This window comes from Apodemus sylvaticus, chromosome 7 (assembly GCF_947179515.1).
Source record: "Apodemus sylvaticus chromosome 7, mApoSyl1.1, whole genome shotgun sequence".
NCBI classification, from domain to species: Eukaryota; Metazoa; Chordata; class Mammalia; order Rodentia; family Muridae; genus Apodemus; species Apodemus sylvaticus.
In genome coordinates, this window is record NC_067478.1 from 12,840,341 (window position 1) to 12,861,865 (window position 21,525).

Consider the following 21,525-nt stretch of genomic DNA (forward strand, 5'->3'; position numbering starts at 1 on the left):
ACACACACACACACACACACACACACACACACACACATACACGTTAGTTTTTATTACACACAGGAGTGGCATTTCTGAGAACTGCAACTCAGGTGGCCATAACAACAAATATAAACATAAAAGAAAGCCCAGAAAACTCATGTTTTACCTGCTATAAAGTAATCTTAATGATTATTAGTAATAATTTCTCCAATTTGGGATAATCTGTAAGGATAACAATACAGTATACCTAAAGAAACCATTTGCTTTGGGAATGTAAATTAGTATAGTCTTTTTAGTTGTCCATATATGGACATAGATAGCAAAATTTAAAATGCATATGCTCTGAGCATGGTGGCCCACACTTTCAATTCCAGCGCTAGGGAGGCAGAGGCCAGTGGACCTTTGAGTTTGAAGCCACTTTAGTCTACATGGTGAGCTCCAGACCATCCAGAGCTGCACAGAGAGACCCCACCTCAGAGTGTGTGAGGGCTAGAGAGCTGGCTCACTTGCTGTTCTTGCAAGGGACCAGGGTTTCATTCCCAACAGCCACATGGTACCTCACAATCTCCTGAAATTACAGTTCCAGAGGATATTATATCCTCTTCTAGCTTCCAAGTGCACAGGGATGTACATGGTATACACACATATACATAGGCAAAACATTTATACACATAAAAATATTTTTTAAACAATGCATATACTCTTAAATTTCTATTATTTCCTGATATAGGTGTAATTCTACAAACACTCTGTGTGCACGTGTGTGCATGTACATGGGAGAGAAGGATAGAGACAGAGGCAAAGAGACAATGTATGTTCATCAAAGGGCTGGGAGTTGGCTCAATGGGTAAAATGTCTGCTCTGTAAGCATGGGGGTCTTAATTTGGTCTCCTAGCATCCAAGTCAAAGTGAGGGTGGAACTATGTGTTCTGGGGACAGTGGCTCTCGGGCTCACTGGCCAGCCAGTCTAGCCAAAGCAGTGAACTCCAGGTTCAGTGAAACTCCACCTAAACAAAGAAGGTAGAGTAACTGACAAAGATACTGACACTGACCTCTTACCTCTGCATGTAAATGCACAGTTCATCTGTATACACAGTCAATGTCTGACCATCTAAATGACCATCAATACTAAAATGATCTTTAAAATAATACCTAAGCCTTTGTAGGATAGTACACTGACATCAAAAAAAATTGATAATATGTAACTATCTCAAAGTGGTAATAATTGAAAAGGGGCATAACTTATTGTTAAAAATAATTATGTCAAAAAAAGGATACTATAAATATGTATGCATTGACACAGGATACCTTGGGAAACAGAGGACTAACAGATACTGGAAAGGAAGCCACGTGTGGTCAAAATGAAAAGCATCCACACATGGCCAAAACCTCTGGACAGTGAACATGTGAGCAGGCTCCATGCTACTCTGGATTTGCTAACATTACTTATTCATGAACTACAAAATAAACTTAACATTCCAAAAAGAGCAGCATACCCAACAGGAATATCAATACTTGAAAGACAAAGTATTTCTCATGAATGGCAATACAAAAACTTTAAGGCTTCTCAATGGCCTCAGCTCTAGACTCAGTTAAGCACTTACTCGGGTTCACACAGAAACAGTCAGTTAGCACACTGTTAGTACTTGATTTGTGTGGACTTAGGATAAGCTCAGTTAAGCACTTACTCGGGTCCACACAGAAACAGTCAGTTAGCACATGTTAGTACCTGACTTGTATGAACTTAGGAGTACATAATCCATGCATAAGATGGTGAAACACATCACTCCATCCCAAAGTGTGAGTGCAGAGCAACCAATCATTCCTGCGCATGCAGCCGTTAGCTCACCACAGGGCTGCTCCTGGAGGAACTTGCTCTGGAGTAGTAACTGTATTCAGACGGCTATAAAGTTTCCAAGAAGAAAGGCTTTACAACAATAGCTTGCTCAGTTTCTCTGCTGGGAGTAGTGACCCTACTGTCAACTCTTGACCCCCAAAGTGAAAATAGCTGCTTTTCCTTGGTCTAACACCCACCTCACACCCACCTTTCAATGAGGAGAAGAAATGCCCTGGTTTCTCTACGGACTCCCCTCATATGTTACCTCATAACTTCTAGTAGTTACCTTCTCACAACTGGCTGACTGAATGGGTCACGACTTGAGGTACAGGGCTGCCCCTTCCTGGATCCCTCCCCGCCCTTCCCCATTTAGACTTACAGTTCGAGAACCGTAAGGGTTATACATTCCACCATCATACAATGATGCCTGAAGAACAAAAGAATATTACTTATCTATTTAGCACTGGAGCTGTTTTGAAAATATCTTTATTATTTTGGAACTTCATAATTCAAAAAATGTATAAGGGAGAGTGTCATATTCACATACATACAAAATTCACTGTATCAATTTTGTTACAACTTCATCAATATACTTGGTTAGAAAAAACACTGCGGTATTTTCCTTTGCCCTGAGGTTACAACAGAAGGAAGCCAGCAGATACAAGCTCCTCTGGGCTCCAGTCTGAAGCTGGCCACACAACACCAAATGGCCAGAAGCATGGACACTGGCGTGCCACACAGCTATAATTATGCTCTGACTTCAGCTTGCTTTTGCTTAACTGAGTTTTGACTGTCCCAGAGTCAGAGCCATAACAAAAGAAAACAATGGGATGCAGCAGGACGCAGGCCAGGCTGTCTCCTTACAGGAAACAGATTCTAAACACAAGCTACCAAAAGGCATCGTCTCTACACTGGATTCTTTTTCATGCCCTAAGTTTTGTATCCTAAGTACAGGCAGCGTACACTGCAGCGCACACACAGCTCAGCACCTGACAGTGGCCCTACTGCAGAGCACACACTGCAAGAAGGAAATACAAACCAGACTGGTACTTCTCAGCAGACCAGAAGTTCCAGTAGGGGAGGCCTATGAAAAAGGCACAGTAATGAAACCTAAAGAAAGGCGAGGGGAGCTGTGACCACACGGTGTCCTTGGAGAGTACTGACCCTGCTCTGACTCTTGGATGTCCCCATCGGCTCACTGCACAGGGAAGAGGACTGTAAGAGAGGCAGAACAACAGGAATAAGCAAACACAAAGGCAGGAGAAGGCACTCCCCATCACATAAGCAGAAGACTTTTAGTTTATGATTTTTGATTCCATAATTCAGTCGGCCTCAAGCACTTAAAGTAGAGTAAAAACATATGAAATAAGAAAAAAGTCACTAAAACCTTTTTGAATGCTAATTGTTAAAGGTAAAAAAGAAAATCACCTCTAACAGTTGTCCATCAATATGTCTACAACCTTTTGGTGTCATAACATTATTGGCAGAGTGGGAGAAAAGGACCCAGGAACGCAGTGAAGAAAAGGGGCCCCCAGCACTAGGACTGTATCAAATGGTGGCCTCAGAGCTGTCACCAGTAGATCCTGAGGCCTTGTCAATGCTTTTGTGACAGACTCCCAGTGGGCCTGGCCAGATTATAAAGGACTCAAATAAGTAAGCCCTCAGTTACTGCTATCACTAATTTTTCTCAGACAGAGCTGAAATCCTGTCTTTCCAAACATACATGGACACAGAATGCTAGTTAACCAGAAAAGCTGCACTCACCAGCTAAGTTCATTCACTAAAAACACTCTTTATAAAGAAATTACATCTCTTTCCCTGCTGTCGCTTAAGACACAGTTTTCAGTTCTTTCCCTCTAAACCTAGACAAACAAGAATAGTGAAAGAAACTGTGTGTGCAGGCGAGGTTTTAAGTTGATAGCACTTTCAGTGCTCGAAATTGAAGCCAGAGCCTTGCAAGTGCTAATGAATTATTCTATCGTAAGATTTGCTCCCATTCCTCAATATTTTTAAATGTACTAGGTACCACACATTAAAGCATGCTTTAAATGTTAAATGCCAGGCAGTTTTGGCACAGCCTTTAGTCCCAGTACTTGAGAGGCAGAGTTAGGCAGATTTGTGACTCAAGACTACCCTAGTCTACAGAGTGAGTTCCAGGACAGCCAGAACTACACAGAGAAACTCTGTCTTGAAAAACCATTAAAAAAAAAAAAAAAAAACCAAAATGTTAAATGTCATGGAAAAAAAAGTTCCATCACTGTGGTGATGTGGGTAGCTGAGGCAGGGTGACCAGTCTTGGCTACAGAGACACACCAGGTCTCAAAATCAACAAAACAAAACAAGCAAAAATGCAAAACAGACAAAAAAGAAAAGCAAGATTCTAACATTACATTAATATTCTAACAAATAATAACATCCATCTCACCCTAATGCAGCTTATATTTTCATATGTAAACTTATTATAAGTGTACCTAGCAGTGAGTGTACTGATGCCTATAGCTTACTTTGCAATGAATCAAGACTAGATAGAAGCTGGACATGTGGTCCCTCCTTAATGCCAACAACTGGGTGGCTGAGGCAGAGGACTCTTGAGTTTGAGTCTGGACTGCATATATAGTGAGACTCTGCCTAAAATAACAAAACAAGCAAACAAAAGACAGAATGATAGATGAGGTAACAGGCAAATAATGCTGTGACTAAGGAAATAAACTAGATAACCTAAGTTGTAAGCATGTGATGTTCACTATACAAACCTTTTTCGGTTTGAAATTTTCATTACAAGCATGGGAATTTAACAGTTCTCTGTTAGATACACTCAAGAAGGATTATATGAATCAATTACCAAAACTGCCATATCCAAACCATTCATAGATTAGTTACAAATATTAAAAATGGAAAATGGGTGGTTAGAGATGTATTAAGATACATGAGAACAAAAATCTTTAGACAAACCCGGAAATAGTAGGCAGAGGCAGGTTTGTCATGTCTAAGACTGCTATAGTTTCTCTGGTCAAAGTAGAGGCCACTCTGCAAAAGCAAAATTGAACAGTTTTCTTAGGTTACATGTTTTTTATGCAACCACAACCAAGGCAAACTTTGAACACACAGGCAAACTCTGACACTGTACAGTCCCTTCTCCCCAGAGCGAGGCCTTTAGAGCAATGGCTCACAGCAAGGAAAGGGCAAGCAGCAATGGTGAAGATTCCTGGGAAAGGATGGGCATTAAAGGTCAGCTGCTTCAAACAAAGCCTCTACTAAATATTATTACTTTAAAGACCAGATAATACAATTGAATAAAAATAAAATGCAAATAATGGAGTTACTCACACTCTATATTTAAGAATGATCCTGAAAAACCTAGGGCTACTGTCTAATTACCACTTTTATAAATTACTGGGTTAGAGAAATGCCTTCCCACACCTCCGTATTGGTAGAGGTTAAGCACACGTATGGCATCTCTGCCTTCTCCCCTGCGGACACTACTGGAAGGGCCCTGCCTCTGCCCCACTGCACTCTTCTGGCCCTATCTCCTGCCATCGCTGACTCACACCTCGCTCACCTGGCCACAATGGTGCCAGTGTCCCACACGCCAAGGCCGCTGTGATCTGTTTTCACCTGCATTCTTTTTCCCTCTTCCCTTCTAGCTATAGCCTCCCAAGGCTCCCATGGGCTCCCAGAACTGGCAGAGAGCTACAGACTGCATTTCTGCCAACTGGCATAATAAGGAGAAGGAGGTATTCCGAGCACCCCAATTCTGTAGCATCTGTTCTCTACAGAAGTGTTTGATCAAGTGACTAGAATGGAAAACCTATTCGTTCTGCGGTATAATCACATAGGTGAAAGGGTCTATTACACACTTCACTGTTTCTACCAGTAAGTATATTCCAGGTTACTAAACACAAACTTTGAGAATGAAACCTACTTGTAATTTAGTGCTATCCATAATACCACAACTAGATCAAACTTCCGAAAGAGAACTAACCAGTAGATCTTTATAAGAACTAGAGGATCGCTTCTTCATCCCATGGGTGTGGCTATAAGAATGATTCTGGAAATAAATATTGAAAGTTAACTTTAAAGATCATATAGTGAAATTTTAAGAATGAAACTCATCATAAAAGAATAACAAAAGTACATTGATGTAGCATGGTGCACATGCAATCTCCTTCCTGTTTGTTAGTAGTGGACAAACTAAACTGGGAAGGCTGAGGAATGTGGTCTCAAGCACATCACTCTCTCTGACCTCTCCTTGTGCCCACCACCATCTAACCTGGTGTCTGAGCAGCTAAAGGAAACCTATTAGGACACAGAGTCAGAGGGATGTCTGTGGGGATCTTCACTGCACCTTACTTGAGTCTCATCCCCACTTCCTCGCCTTGAGAAAGCTGTATGTGGCAAGAGTCCACCTCCTTCAGTCATCTTCTCAAAAGCTAAAGCAATGATGTAGATAAACTAAAAGTTCACACAGGTACTGCTCTGGACAGCATTCTTCTTTTGGATTTAGTTTATGTGTATTTATTTGTGTGTATATGCCATATATGTGCACGTGCCAAAGAGGACATGGATTCCCCAGAACTGGGTTAGAGTGGTTGTGAGCTAGCCAACACAGGTGCCAAGAAGTGAGCTCAGGTCCTCTGAAGAGCAGGAAGCACTCTAACCGCAGACAGTACTCTCAGACCAAGCTAGCAGATCGGTGAAACTTACACAAAGTACTTTGGAAAGATGGTTATATTAAAAAATAAATAAATAAAATAAATAACTTTTCCCAGGGGGACAAAGGACAGTCCTGTTACTACTAAAAGACATCCAGCAGACAACAAGTTCAACCTATGTAGTGAGACTGTTGCTGCAAGTACCTAGAAACAGCCAAGGCCTAGGAAAGCTACTGCACACAGTCAGATCCTCAACAATAAGGATAAACATATTTTCTTATTGTGAATGTTCTTTTATACTTCACTATAAGCATTCTATATGAAAACTAGGTAGACCAGAAGCTTGAACAATCTACCAACATAACAGTGACCCAAAGAAACCAAGCCTGTTGGACTTCTTAGCTAATTCAGCATGTCAAGCCAAAATGCTTGGTCATCTTCAGCTGCCCCCATCACCGATGGCTAGATGTTTTATTTAGTAACCTGCCAACTTATGACACAAAATCAAGTACAGGTCTGTGTTATTATAGCTCAGGGTGCATCAAAGCACTGTCAGAGGGGCTGGGGGGACGGCTCAGGGAGTAAGGATGCTTGCTGTCAAGTCTGATGCTAGATGAACCACTTTCAATCTGGGACCCACATGTTAGGAAAACCGGCTTCAACAAGCTGTCCTCTGACCTCCACATATATGCCATGTGATACACGTACACAGGCAAAATAAATAAATAATATAAAAATAAATAATATAAAAAATAACCATGAAGTAATAAGCAAACTAGTCTTCCTGTGCAGCAAGTAGGCATAGGGTGCCAGCCCTTCTCGCAAAGACAGACAGAACTACAACAGATCTTATAGCAGTCAGGGATCTTGGCTATTACATTAAATATTCCAGTTATTTGTGAGGTGGTTTTATTTTGTTTGGGTTGGGTTGGGTTGGTTTTATGCGATTGGGTAACAAACCTACTTTACCACTGGGCAATGATCTTAACCCCTGATCCTGAAGTCTCTAGGAAAAGCTATTATTCCAGTAACAGATTATGCCACAATTGCAAAAACAATGGTTTTTGTTTTGTTACACATCTTCCCCTAAAAGATCATAATAAAACCATGAAAGTTAGTCGTAATCCATGATTAGCAACAACTGACGCTTATAAAGTTAAAACCTCACACTTAACACAAAGTCATGCGCTACATACTAATGACGAAGTTCTTGATGATCTGTCCTTGATGGTATCATACTGCAGTCCAAAAAGTAGGAAAGTTGGTTGTATCGCCACAGTCAGGAACATAAGAGAAAAAGCAATCTTGTCATTATTAAAACCAGAGCAGTCCTACTTCAAAAGCAAAAGATTATTAAATACAAAAGCTATTATATTTGGATATAACCCTTACTTTTTCAGTAAAAATTGTTGCTGAACTGTCTGTATAATTAAAACTTTGTTTTATGCCAGCACAGTTTTGTGTACCCATAGCCCTATCTACTCTGGAGTTTTAGACAGATGTCATCCTAAACATCCAAGACTGAGCTCCCCACCCTGCCCCCTTTTGGCTTCACCGGGGATTGAACTTAGAGCTTTATGTATGTTGTACAAGCACTTTTACCACTGAGATACACCTCAGTCTTTATTTCCCTTTCAAATAACAAAACTGTCTAGCAGTAATGGTCAGATGACTCAATCTTAGAATATGACCGAACAGTACAGCCCAAGGAAGGCTTTAAATGCAAAGGAACCATCCTAAGGTCAAAGACGCTTTCCTCTTCATCTCTGTGGCTGCAGCCACTTTTTGACAGACAGCCTAGTAGGGAGGAGCACTGATGATCTAGTTTGCAAAATAACAACCCTGGAGTCAGGGCAGGAGGGAGCACATCCTTGAACCCATACAGAAACATACAACCTAAAATCTTATTTCGTCGAGAAAATGCTCAACAAAATGAGAAACTTGGCCAGAACAAAATGTGGTATGCACAGTAGACAAGCAAAGTGACATTAGATATGAATCAAAAATCATGGAAAACTAACAAGACCAGAAAACACACTTTTCCATTTAAAAGAACATAAAAACATATATTTCTGATTTCTGAGTCCTTTAAAAGAAAGGGAACGGGCCATAGTCATGTGGATTTAGTCTCCTAACAACAGTTCTTCAGCGTTCTCACTAGTTTTTAACAATCTTACTCAAAGGTAAACCATATCACAAAGCATTTAAAAACACTATTTTGTAAAAGTATCTTTCTTATACATTTTTACACTGAGTGAGGGCATTAGGTAATACTATTCAAAACCCTGACCCACAGTACTGTTTTCCTAAATTTAAGTTAATTCCTCTTGAAATCAATTCAGTGAATCTAACTGGCAATTTAAAAAAGTGAAATACAGGAGGAAAAAATCACAGGATATCATGCACAGAAGAATTAATATCATTTCATAGGACTAGGCACATGCCTATAATCCCAATACTCCATAAGCAGGCTGAGGCTGTAGGTAACCGAGTTCAAGGCCAGCCTAAGCACTCACTGAGCCTTTATCTCAAAAACAAACAAATAAACCATGTATATTATACATACATATAGATACACAAGTTTTATATGTAATTTTCTGAAATGTGTTTCAATAATACATACAGAGAGCTAGAAATCTTTATATATAGACTGAAGGAATAAAATATATTTTTGGTGGAGATCATAATTTTATAAAGCTTAAAATAGTCTAGATGATAAAAATATACAATCTAACTTTAGTGAAATATTAAAATACTAGTTCAACTATAACAAAGCCTGTCTATTTGTATTTATTTAGATAGTCATTTAGAACATATATGGCAGAAACCTTGAAAATGTATTCTACTTAATATAAGGCTGTGGTACAATTTTACCACTAGTATAAATTCACTGAAAATGTTGTATGTGACATTTCTCTGAAAATCAAATCCCTTCTCTATAAAAATTTTATTTGTTTTTTTTTACTATTAAAATATTTCTTTAGGAAAAAAAAAATCCATGACCAAAACATGCAGTATTAAAGCACTGTTTTTAATACATAAATTATCCTACCCCAATTAAGGTAAGCCTTCTTTCTCATCATCTCTGTAGATGAACAGGATGTTTTAACAAGCAGAATCAAAAAAATTTATTCCAATTTTTTCTTTTTTCAAAATATAATGTGGGATTCAGCTAGCTTTAAAAGTTCCAGAATATATACAACAGAGAAATCCATAAAGTGGATACATCAACAACTGGACACACACATTCACACATACACACGCTCATATATATACACACATTCACACATACACACACATATACACTCACACATATACACACATACAACTTATCTGATAAATGGCAGCTGATAGTGATAACACTTAAAAATTATTTATTAAGAGCTGGGGAGATGGCTCAGTGGTCAAGAGCACTAACTGCTCTTCTGAAGGTTCTAAGTTCAAATCCCAGCAACCACATGGTGGCTCACAACCATCCGTAAAGGAGATCTGATGCCCTCTTCTGGTGTGTCTGAAGACAGCTAGAGTGTACTTAGATATAATAATAAATAAACCTTAAAAAATTATTTATCAAATGAAGGAAAATTGGGAATATTAAGTACTCTGGATAAAAACTTCTATGTATGCTATTTAATCTATTTCTCCTAAAGAACTTTGTCAACTTGACATAGCCCATAGTCATCTGAAAGGAAAGGCTTGATTGAAAACTGCCTAAGCCAATGTCCTGTAGGAACACGGTGGGAAGTGGAAGGGGAGGGATTTTATCTTATTACATGGTGTAGGAGGGAGCCCCACCCAGTGTGGGCAGCACCATCCCTAGGCGTGAGTTTTATAAAGAAGCTAGAGCTAAGCATGTGTCTGTACGCAAGCCAGCAAGCACCATTCCTCATGGCTCTGCTCCAAGCTGTTGCTTGAGTTTCTGCCCTGACCTCTCTCAGGGACAGACTGTGACCTGGAAATGGGAGCCACATAAACCCTCTCCTCCCCTAAGATGCTTCGTCTGAGCATTTTATCACTAAAGCAAGATTTAAAAGGGTGAAAAGCCTTTAATCCTCAGAGAAACTTGCTTCAAAGTTTACACAAGGAAACAAAGCAGAAGTTCTCGCATCTTACCCGGCTATTCCTGTTGTTACTATGTCCAGAATACTGAAAATCAACAATAAATGCATGAAAATCTAAGACCACACATGTCAGAATTACACACCATCATGTCTCTCCTCTTGGGCGTACTGGCTCTGCTCCAGTGTGTTCCAGTAATATCCTTCGATGAACTCTTCAGTGAAATTAAACAGTGTAGTATTAAAATAACAAAAGAGAAGTTTAAAGAATAATTTAAAACTGAGTTCACAATTATTTCAAAGCCAGAAAGATATGACTAAATAAACAGTAACTAAACAGTAAAAACTCCACAAATGAGGAATACTGACTATCCTATGACTCAAGGTCATGTTATTTCCTAATTTGAGATTTCTACTATTGTCTTCTTGTATTTGGTGCACAAAACAATGATCAAACATTTGTAGTGTTTTTTAAGGCAGCTAACTGGCTTGTTCACAATCTGTTCCAAGTAACAAGAAGGCATAGACCGTTCTATTCGCAGTCTAAGATTCTGACTTTTAGTCCCTCCCCCAAGTCAGGATTCAGTCTCAGATTTCTTTTGTTCTTGTTCTTGTTAGTCTTAATGTCTACAGGATTTCAAGCCATAGCCTTCTGTCAGGGGCACCTTTCAATAGAGTAGTTTCTGAAACTGGACAAATGGAAAACTCTAAGTCCCAGGAATGCAGCATGAAACCACTGAGTATACTTGACCCACATCCAGGTACTGCTAACATTTCAAAACCAAATAAATGTGCAGACATTATGAAGTCTCTAAATCTATAACTCTTAAGCTTAAAAAAAAAAAAAAAAAAAAAAAACAGGTAGAGGGGATGGAGAGATGGCTCAGCAGTTAAGAACAGTGATTGTTCTTCCAAAGGCCCTGAGTTCAAATCCCAGCAACCACATGGTGGTTCACAATCATCTGTAACAGGATCTGATACCCTTTTCTAGTGTGTCTGAAGACAGTGACAGTGTACTCACATACATAAAATAAATTAAAAAAAAAAAACAGGTAGAGAAACAATGAAACCTCTATATGGTAAACCACAAGAATATTTAGGTCACCATTTTAGACCATAATATTTTTTTTTTTACACAGGACAGAAGTTGTTTGACATGATCAGATTAATGGAAATGGTAGACATTTGAAAAGCCAATAATCCTGATCTACTGACAACTCAGTGGCATACCACACATCCTGGACCCAATCCCCAAAGCAAAACAACAAAAGAAACTCCAAAAGGTTGGAATCCTATTATCATCTAACTAAAACCAAACAGGGGATGAGCTCAAAGGCTGGGAGTGTGGCTCAGCCTCAGCAGGGGACCACTTGGAAGCAGGCTCCATCCCCAGGGGGGTCAAAAACGAAGAACACTGGCTAAAACATTGAGATTGGGCTCCGGCCCTTGCACATGCTAGTTGAGCACTCTACCGCTTAAGTTACATCTTCAACCCTCATATATTAACTTGAAAAATACAAAAAGTTTTCCTCCACCCATGGAAACATATACAGCTACCAATTTTTTAAAAAAAGCATTAAAGAACTAAAATTGGCCAGGCGGTGGTGGCGCACGCCTTTATTCCCAGCACTTGGGAGGCAGAGGCAGGCGGATTTCTGAGTTTGAGGCCAGTCTGGTCTACAGAGTGAGTTCCAGGACAGCCAGGGCTACACAGAGAAACCCTGTCTCAAAAAACCAAAAAACAAAAAACAAAAAAAACAAAAACAAAAAGAACTAAAATTGTACATTTATACCCACTCCAGGTGAATAGTTCCTTACCAGTTTAGCTGCAGATTTCTTTTCTTTGGAGGTTGGACTTAAAGTTCCCTAATGTAGGTCAAGCTTAAAGATCAACTAACCTAATCCAGCTTCTCCAAGTTTAGATGCAAATTTACTCAGCTCAATAAGGAAGGTGTGAAAGTTTATACTATGAGCATTAAAAAAGCAAAGAAACTGGTCACAAAAAGAAAGGGCAATATTTTATAGCTCTTGACTCTCAACTTTGGGCTTCGGAGGAATCTTTTTAAAGTAATTTAAAGAGGAAAGAAAAACATCCTCTAGCACAAAGTACAACAAATGCATGTATTTTTTGGAAAAAAAACCCAACACATTCATACATTAAAAAAAAAAATGTTAAAGAGTGTTTTGCTTGCATGTGTACAGTGTGTATCTCCCTGGTGCCTGCAGAGGCCAGAAGATGGTATCAGATGCCCTAAATCTGGAGTTATAAATATGAGCTGCAGTCATGTGGATGCTAAGAATTGAACCCAAGGCCTCTGCAAAGGCAGCAAGCTCTTTTTAACTGCTGAGCCAGCTTTCCAACCACTCATAATGCCACATTTAAGCCACTGATAATCTTAGATAAGCACTGATAGTTTACTTAAAAACTTGAAAATACTATAAAACAATTCTAAAATTTGTAACTAAAGAGAACAGTTATGACTTAAAACCAGTATACAAAGTTATTCTAAAAACACAATAGATTACATCCACCAAAAGAAAACAATGTACTAAAGTGTAATGGACTGCTTACAAATATAAAGGTGTTAATACCTGGTATGTTGGAATAGCTTAACTAGGTCGTTTTTATATAAGGTAGGATGAAAATCAGAGTTGGTACAGATATACCCCTTAATATGAAAGATGACTTTGCTGATAAAAAACATAAATAACATTAAAATGCAAAACACCATCTTATGGCACAGTTCTCTAAGAAGTAAAAGGAGAGGCTGTACTACAGCGCAGGACAGGACTTTAGGTGACAAATCGCACTCAATTTATATTATCTACACTAAAGGCTGGGACATTACACAGTGTCAGTCAAAAAGTCAAAGCATTATTACCTCACATACGGCAAGAAACATTTTCAAGTCAATAGTTTCATATAATTATAAGTATAAATAATCAGGCAAGCCCCAAAGCTATTGTTCATTCAATAGATTGTCAGTTTAAGATAAGAAACGAGAAATAAACTAAAAATTAGGACAAAGCAGATGTTATTTTATAAAATACAACCTTCCCATTTTGTGGTATTTTTAAAATCAAAGATATTTCTGTAGAAATTGAGAGGTTGGACCTATGTTAAGATAAAAATAGCTAAGATATTAGAATTGATTCCCTTCTAACAATAATTTGAGAGAAAGCATATCTTTCCAGATATTGTCTGCTTGCTTAGATAATCACCAATTCTGAAGGAAGCTCAAGGTTAAAAGCTTTGCTATTCACTATTCAGTGTAAGTAACTTAGAATACCAACCCTGTGACTGCCAAGGCTTCGAAGAGACAATGTATCCTCAACTCCCTGATAAAATATAAAAGCAAACATATTTCAGGCTTGTGAGTGAATGGAGCCAATGAGGGACAGCACCACAGGCAAGCGTATGTGAACTACAAACCAGGTAAGGACGGCGGTGACCAGACCGGTGACAATACCTGGCCCTTTCTGAATCTTCCTGGGAAAAAAAAGTACACCAATAATTAATCACTGAGCAAGTAATTACTTGTCACAGCAAAGGAGCAAAAGCAGCCAGTCAAAGCACAGACGACCAGGTTGGACATCTGGCCCCATAGCTGAGCTGGGGAGCATCAGTGCTTGGGCCAGGAAGCAGACACAAGCTTGGCAGCGTTTCTACCTCAGCAGATGCGTGTGTCCGAACACTTGTTAGTTACTTGTGGCCCAGAGAGTTCAACATGCAGAGATAAAACACGAAGCAGCACTCAGCAAACAGACGCTGAGCAGAGAACTGAAAGCACAGAGGTGACTTCTTCCCTGTAAGCACTGACTTAGACAGGGGAAGAGATGTTCGCTCTGTCAGAACTGTATTTTAAGAATAACATACATTGCTTTAAAAATGCTTAGGGTGGCTGGGTGGTGGTGGTGGTGGCGGCGGCGGCGCACGCCTTTAATCCCAGCACTCTAGGAGGTAGAGGCAGGCGGATTTCTGAGTTCGAGGCCAGCCTGGTCTACAGAGTGAGTTCCAGGACAGCCAGGGCTATACAGAGAAACCCTGTCTCGAAAAAAACAAATCCAAAAAAATAAAACAAAACAAAAAAAGCTTAGAGTGTACTCTGGTGCTCATGGTGAGGGAACTTTCTGGTTGTTTCTTTGTTTTGTTTTTCCCTACTCCTCTCACTATTCTAACTGGAAAACAAAAGAAATAAGGAAATACACCCTAGTGTGTCAATGTGATAAACCACTCAGAAGAAATTACATCACTGCTTCCGGTTGGTAGAGTTAAGACATGCCTTATACAGCTTATAGAGACTGACTACACTTTATAGCTGACTAAATTGTGTGTCATTTTAGACATTCCAACGCTGCCCATCAGCAATAAAGCAGCAACGCTTTACATGGGTATCAAATAGTCCCCAGAATATGGTCACCTGCCACCATAAGGAATTTCTGATTTTTCAGAATGTTAATGTCCAAATTGTTAAAGTAATTTGCACTACGACTAAAAACAACATCTAACCAGTCTAGGTGAGTTCACCTTTCAACAGCAATGCTAACTTCCAAAATTAAAGTATGCTACAGCACCCTACAGCAATTAACTAGACCATTATGCCACTGAAAACAGATGGGGCTATCTCTGGCTATCCACTGCAACACAAACAGTAATCCAAACAAAATGCTACAGTTTATTCCTTCATTTTTGGTCTCAGTTTTTCTGTACAGTTTTTTTGAGGGTTTTTGTTTTTGTTTTTTTTTGACGGTTTGTTTTTTAAGATTAATTTGTTTTATGTACATGAGCACACCGTCACTCTCTTCAGACACACCAGAAGAGGGCATCAGATCCCATTACAGATGGTTGTGAGCCCACATGTGGTTGCTGGGATTTGAACTCAGGACCTCTGGAAGAACAGTCAGTGCTCTTAACCGCTGAGCCACCTCTCTAGTCCTCTGTACAGTTTTTTTAAAATTCAACTTTTGACACCCACTATGTATACTGCTACAATATACAAGTATACACTATGTATATACATGCTTCATAAAGCATGTTGTAAATTCTGTTTAAAGATAACATGATGATTTTGTGACCCCATTTCCAACAGGGTTGTGATCTCTAGGCATGAATAACCAATTTGCACTTTTTGTAATTGAACCACAAGTCTTGGAGACATGTGAGTTGGCACAGCAAAGCACACAGTGCTAAGTGGTAACAGGTTCCACACTAATTAGAAACCCTTGTGTTACACTGGGATATTGGGATATTAATTTTACATGCCTGTTGGTGTCATTTGGATACAAGCTGATATTCAAGCTAAATATCTAAGGTTCTCTTTCCTTTCCATTTCACAAGCCTCAGAAGAGCACCTTTAGACAACACATCTAGCCAGATTTGACAGTTCATTCCTTTAATCACAGCATTTAGGAGGCAGAGGCAGGCAGATCTCTGTGAGTTTGAGATGAGCCTGGTCTGCAAAGTGGGTTCCAGGCCAGTCAGGGTTAAGACCCTGTATCTAAAGCAAACAAACGAAAACACATCTGCAGAACACATACATCATCTTCAGGATAGAAAGTTATCTCCCAGAAGGCTAAGGAGACATCCATTGGAGCACACAGCTGGGGCCAGCATGTATCTCCTCAGACTCCAGCATGTATCTCCTCAGACTCCACACACCACAGAACCATAAATACAACATCCACCAGAGCATCCACCCCACTGTGGGTCAATTACGCAGAAACACGAACTCAGGGCCTTTCTTCAGTGGAGGAGCAGCCCTCTTCATTGTCCAAGACAGAGTTCCAGTACTGCAACAGCACCCAGTGGCTCTGCCTTAAGTAACAGCACCAGTAACAATTAAACAGATTACAGCAAACTGCCTTCTAAGGTTCTAACCCCTTCTTGGAGAAGTCATGAGAAACAATCACTGTCATAATCCTGGGTAGCCTTATTAGGGCTGAGCAACCCAAGTGTGACAATGCCTTAAATGACAGAGACATATTTAGTCCAAACTTTTGGGAGTTCTTTCCTCCCTGGCTGAGGACTAGCAACTCTTATGAATGACAACTTAAGTACCAACACTAGGAAGGTCACGACCAACAGACTTCTTGTGCCAAGACAACTTAGGTGTGTCAGAAGTGAAAAGCCGGCTGGGAATAAAACTCAGAGAGGGACAGATCCCCCACTTAGTGCAGCCCAGTATTCTAAAATGGTAAAGCCGTGGACAAAAAGCCACTGTTGGTAACAGTCAAATATAGATGGAAAAGAGTCTGCAGTGATGTTTTCTGTGATGACTGAGTCTCTCATAAGAACTAATAAAGAATAAAAACCTCAAAGCACAACTTTCTGGAACTTTACCTTGTTATATTCAAATTGGGTTAATCAAATTACAGCACACTAATTTTAAAAGTTCACTTAATGTGAGGAGAAGTGGCTTCAGTAAAAGAAAACCACAGCCCCAAGAGCAAGCCTGGCTGTCTTCTCTGTCTGCAAACATTAGTACGCTGGTTCTAGAGCCACTCCTTCAGTTTCAAACTAGGAAAGCCTAGGAACAGCATTTACTCCTCCAGCTTCACCAAGCCTGCTGACTCAAGCATCCGACTTGAAATCAGAACCATGAGAAACAGCCAGCAGGCTACACAGACTGTATGAAAACCAGGAGGACACGGCTCTCCCCTCCCTGCTCCACCTCTGCACCAGTAATACTCCACCTCTACACCAGTGGTGCTCCACCTCTGCACCAGTGATACTCCACCTCTGCACCAGTGATACTCCACCTCTGCACCAGTGATACTCCACCTCTACACCAGTGGTGCTCCACCTCTGCACCAGTGGTGCTCCCCTTCCTCTGTCACCCTCGGACTCTGACTCCACCGGCTTGGTCACTACACCTCTCCCCTCCCCTCTCCTGTCCCAGTTCGCTTCCTCTTGCTATGACTGATAAAACACTGACCAAAACCAAGTCAGGGCAGGAAGGTTTATTTGGCTTACTGGTTACAGTTCATCAGTGAGGGAAGTCGGCAGAAGCTGGAGGCAGGCGCTGGAGCAGAGACCCTGGAGGAGCACTGTGTCCTGAGCTGCCTCCTCTGCCTCGCTCAGCGGTGCTGGGGGTGAGGCAGGCGCCTTACTCCCATCTGAACCAAACCCCGCCTTCTATGGAGGCCCAGTCCTAACACTCAGTCAAGACTCAGGTCAATCATCAACTGTACTTTAAGCCTCCATCCAACCACCTCCTAAGTCTAATATGCTCACTAGTTAAGATACACAAATCAATGAGACCCTCCTTAAATGATTATCTTCACAGCCCCTAAACACACAAATGAAATACCAGATTGTTAATATATGCTTGTTTATATTTAATCTTTCTAGTTTGACCTAAGCTACTAAAATGTTAAGCTATTTTAGAATTAAAATACTTAATTAAAGCAAAAATTAAAGTATTTATATGTAAAATTAAGTGATTTTGTTTATTCAAACAAAATACTCTTCTTCGTGCATTAATATGACCCATGCAGAAAATGTATTAGATAAAATTAATTATATAACTTTCAGTTACAAAGAACAGATCGCACTCCAAAATAGCACTCACATACACAAGGAGCCGCTCACTTCAGATGATCAAGCCCCTTTTCTGTTGTCTAAGCTAATTATCACAATGGCTGATGAAGGGTTAAATACAAAGGCCAGCACAGCTACGGACCCTGTGGGACTGGATGCTCCTTAACGTGCTGCTCTGCACGCCACTTGTTTGGGAAGGTGATGTGTGAGCATCGGCTGAGGCAATGGTTCTCAATGGGAGTCTGCTCTTTGAATCTGGTGATTAATATACCTATCATCATTTCCCATAAAAATACACTTTCAAGTATTTGCATAATATTATTGGACTTCATATACCACACCCACAAATATGCACAAATATCAAATTGATAATCCTGCATTAGAAAATAACTGAACTTGAAAAATGTTGGTGGTTGCCAACTAACATTGTACTGGTTCATGGTGCTTTTGTATTAAAAGTCTGCAATGGAAGTAAAGGACTTGACAAAGAGCTAAGAGGTGAAATAAGAATTCAGAAATTCAGAAGAGACTGGCTGAGACCTAGGGCCATCTCCCATGAAAGCCTATGGAGTTAATTTTTAAAGACAGAGAATGAGAGGAGGAGACAGAGATGGAATGGGAGGAAGAGCAAACATACATTCATTTACCCAGCCTTTCCTCATCTGGGGCCTTCATGAGTTGAAAGTGAGGCTACTGAAAAAAATGCTACAAAAGAAAACGCTGGACTCCAGTACCCATCTAACCCACTATGGACAGAACAGCTACTCTGTGACCGTTAGGCCCACACAGAACATACTGCCTACTTTGCAAACCATTAGTCAATGTTTGGCTTCCATGTTACATTAGTTCAGCAGTTATCACAGCATGCAGGGCAGGCAATCCTGGCCTACCAGCCACTTGTGAATCTGTCCCCATTTCCGGTCAAAGGAATGATGAGAAGGCTATAAACACAAAAGTTTTATGAGCTGAGTGGTTTTCAATTCACTGCATCCTCCAAAAAAGTCTCAGTCACACAAACTTGCCCTAGACAACAACAGTAGGGACTTAAAGCTAGACTTTGAAATTACAAGAAATTAATAAGCTAGTACATTCAGTAACAAAAAGACACATGGTTCTCTGCATAGATAAAACTTCTATTAATGTCTCTTCTATTTATAACTTGATGTAATCTTAAGAGTATAAAAACAATGCATTGGAACACTGCATTCCAAACCAACAACTGCATCCAGTATTTGAAGCTGTATCTAAGGGAGAAAATTACATCATCATAGGACACAAATATATACATTTTTTTAACTTATCAATAGAAATCTATCAATAACATCAAAATAAATTGCTTTCTACTCCTCCACAGATATTATTATTATATATTATTTCGCTTTGTAAATACAATGGTGGAACATTTGTGAGTGTTCTCAGACTCATCCATGTTAGAGAGAAGTTAACAAGTATGATATGTTAAGTCAGTTTCCATTTACCCCATTTTACTTTTTTCCACTTTTTGATGACAAAAGCATAATGCAAATCTGTAAACTACAGAGCACATGCAAACTACAGAGCATAATGAAACACATTATAATTCCACATATCAAGCCAAGGTACTGATGAAAGCAGTTCTTTCTGACCCTAGATACGAGCACTGGTTGTTTTGTTTTTTTGTGTTGGGGATGTCCTACCAATTTTATAGCTGGGGACTTCCTCCCACGTTCTTAACATGAACATTTCCCTTCATGCTTCAAAATGAGAAGCACGAGGATTCAGCTAGCTGGACGGTGGATCAGGGGTCACTGTGATGTTTCTGCTTGGACCTGCACGTGTCATGTAAGACGTTCCATTCCCAAACGTCCCCATTTAGCACACAAATCCATTATGGAGGTGTCTCCCTCCATTCTATGGAAATAGGATTAACAGTGTGCATAGTAACAATGCAGGCAGAAACTATGTTTATAAGTAAGAAAACACAGGAAAATGTCTAGAACATTTTCTACTAAATTGATTATTGTGAAGGCAAAGAATTGGAATTATGAAGTGAAGAATAAAGGGGCCTTACTTTTGCCAGCCTGGGCCCCTGTGCTTTTAATAACCCGTCCTTTTCACACATGCCCTGCAATGCCCCCTCCTCTCTTTGTGTTCATTCTGAACTGGTTTATCTAAAAAGAAAAAGCAGTTGCTCACCTAGGAAGGCGAGACCCAGCCCTGCATCTGGGGGAGGAGACTGCACCTTGAGGAAGACTGTCCAAATGGGGATTTCCCTGTCACTGTCTCACTATAACGCCTCATGTCTCACACAAGCCCTCTGTGCTCCTGCCCTGGAAGTGGAGATCTGAGACAGTGAGATCTCGCCTTCCTCATTCCCTCCCCTCCCCCTCACTGCACACATGCTGCCGTATGCAGCAGCTGAGGCGGCTTCCTTACCTCTCTCTGCTGCCGCTCCAGTTCCCTCATGCGAATATCTCGTGCTTCTGCCCTGGCGGCCCGCTTCGCTGCCAGCCTTGCTTCTGCCTGAAAAGTAACAGAAACCTCAGTTTTACAAAAAGAAGGCAAAGTACTTACACACCAGACTTGAGGACAAGGAACGATGGGAGCATGCCTTCCCAGAAGACTGGAAAAAGAAAATATAATTTTAACAAGCTTGCCTGACTTCGGTCAACTTTCGTACATTCCCCTCTCTCTCTGGGCTCAAGTCCATGATGTCAGGGCCATTGTCTTCAGCTGCTTGCCTTGATCCCACACTCAACACACAGCATACTACTAATTCAACTCAACACACAGCACACTACTGATTCAACTCAACACACAGCACACTACTGATTCAACTCAACACACAACACACTACTTATTCAACTCAACACACAGCACACTACTTATTCCCCAAAACCTGCTCTGTTCCTTCACTTCTTTTCTTAGCAATTCAATTGTACAAACCAAGAACTTGAGAAAAGCCGTTATTTTTCAATATTGCCAATATTTAAACTATCGCTAACTGTCTCGAACTCTGCTGTTTCAGAGTCTCCACCGGTTCCCGTTACCTCCATCCCTCTCTCTCCCTCTCTCTTAAACTACGATATAATATAAGCGTCAAAGATAATGCACCATTTTTAAAGATGCCCAGGTGTGTTCAGGATGACATGGATGCAGACTAACTCAACACTCTGAAGAGTGTGGTTTGGTGGGTTTAGTACTATTAACTCACGAGCCTCAACAAGAACCACATACATTAATAACTACTCCCTGTTATACCCCCACCAGCTCCGAGCAGCTGCTAATCTCTAATAATCTGCTGTCCTTACACTTGATGTAAATGGAGTCACAGCAGGAAAACTCAGCTCTGTCTCCTGCTTGGACTACAACCGCCTTCAAATCATCTCTCTAGAATTTGCCCTATAATCCATCCTCTACATAACCATAAAATTGACAAAGATGTCTCTCACGACACTTAGGTATTTAAAACCCTCT

The 21,525-nt window shown here is 40.3% G+C and overlaps 1 protein-coding gene and 1 long non-coding RNA gene across 7 annotated transcripts in view; both read right to left on the reverse strand.

Annotated features, from left to right (window-relative positions):
• Lrrfip2 (LRR binding FLII interacting protein 2) overlaps positions 1-21,525 on the reverse strand; it is a 102,623-nt gene that overhangs the window by 44,526 nt on the left and 36,572 nt on the right. For 3 of the 6 annotated variants that reach the window (XM_052187099.1, XM_052187096.1, XM_052187100.1), the window contains exon 4: positions 20,485-20,571. In XM_052187099.1, coding sequence (XP_052043059.1) covers positions 20,485-20,571 — 87 coding nt within the window. Of the gene's footprint in view, positions 1-10,675; positions 10,745-13,823; positions 13,908-20,484; positions 20,572-21,525 lie in introns of those variants that run through there. The other 3 variants (XM_052187097.1, XM_052187094.1, XM_052187098.1) reach the window with 2 other exon arrangements.
• LOC127688457 (uncharacterized) lies at positions 2,199-4,841 on the reverse strand. The gene is made up of 3 exons (XR_007978701.1): positions 4,772-4,841; positions 2,984-3,034; positions 2,199-2,246 (listed from the first exon to the last, which is right to left on the reverse strand). It is a non-coding gene; the product is annotated as an uncharacterized LOC127688457 (long non-coding RNA).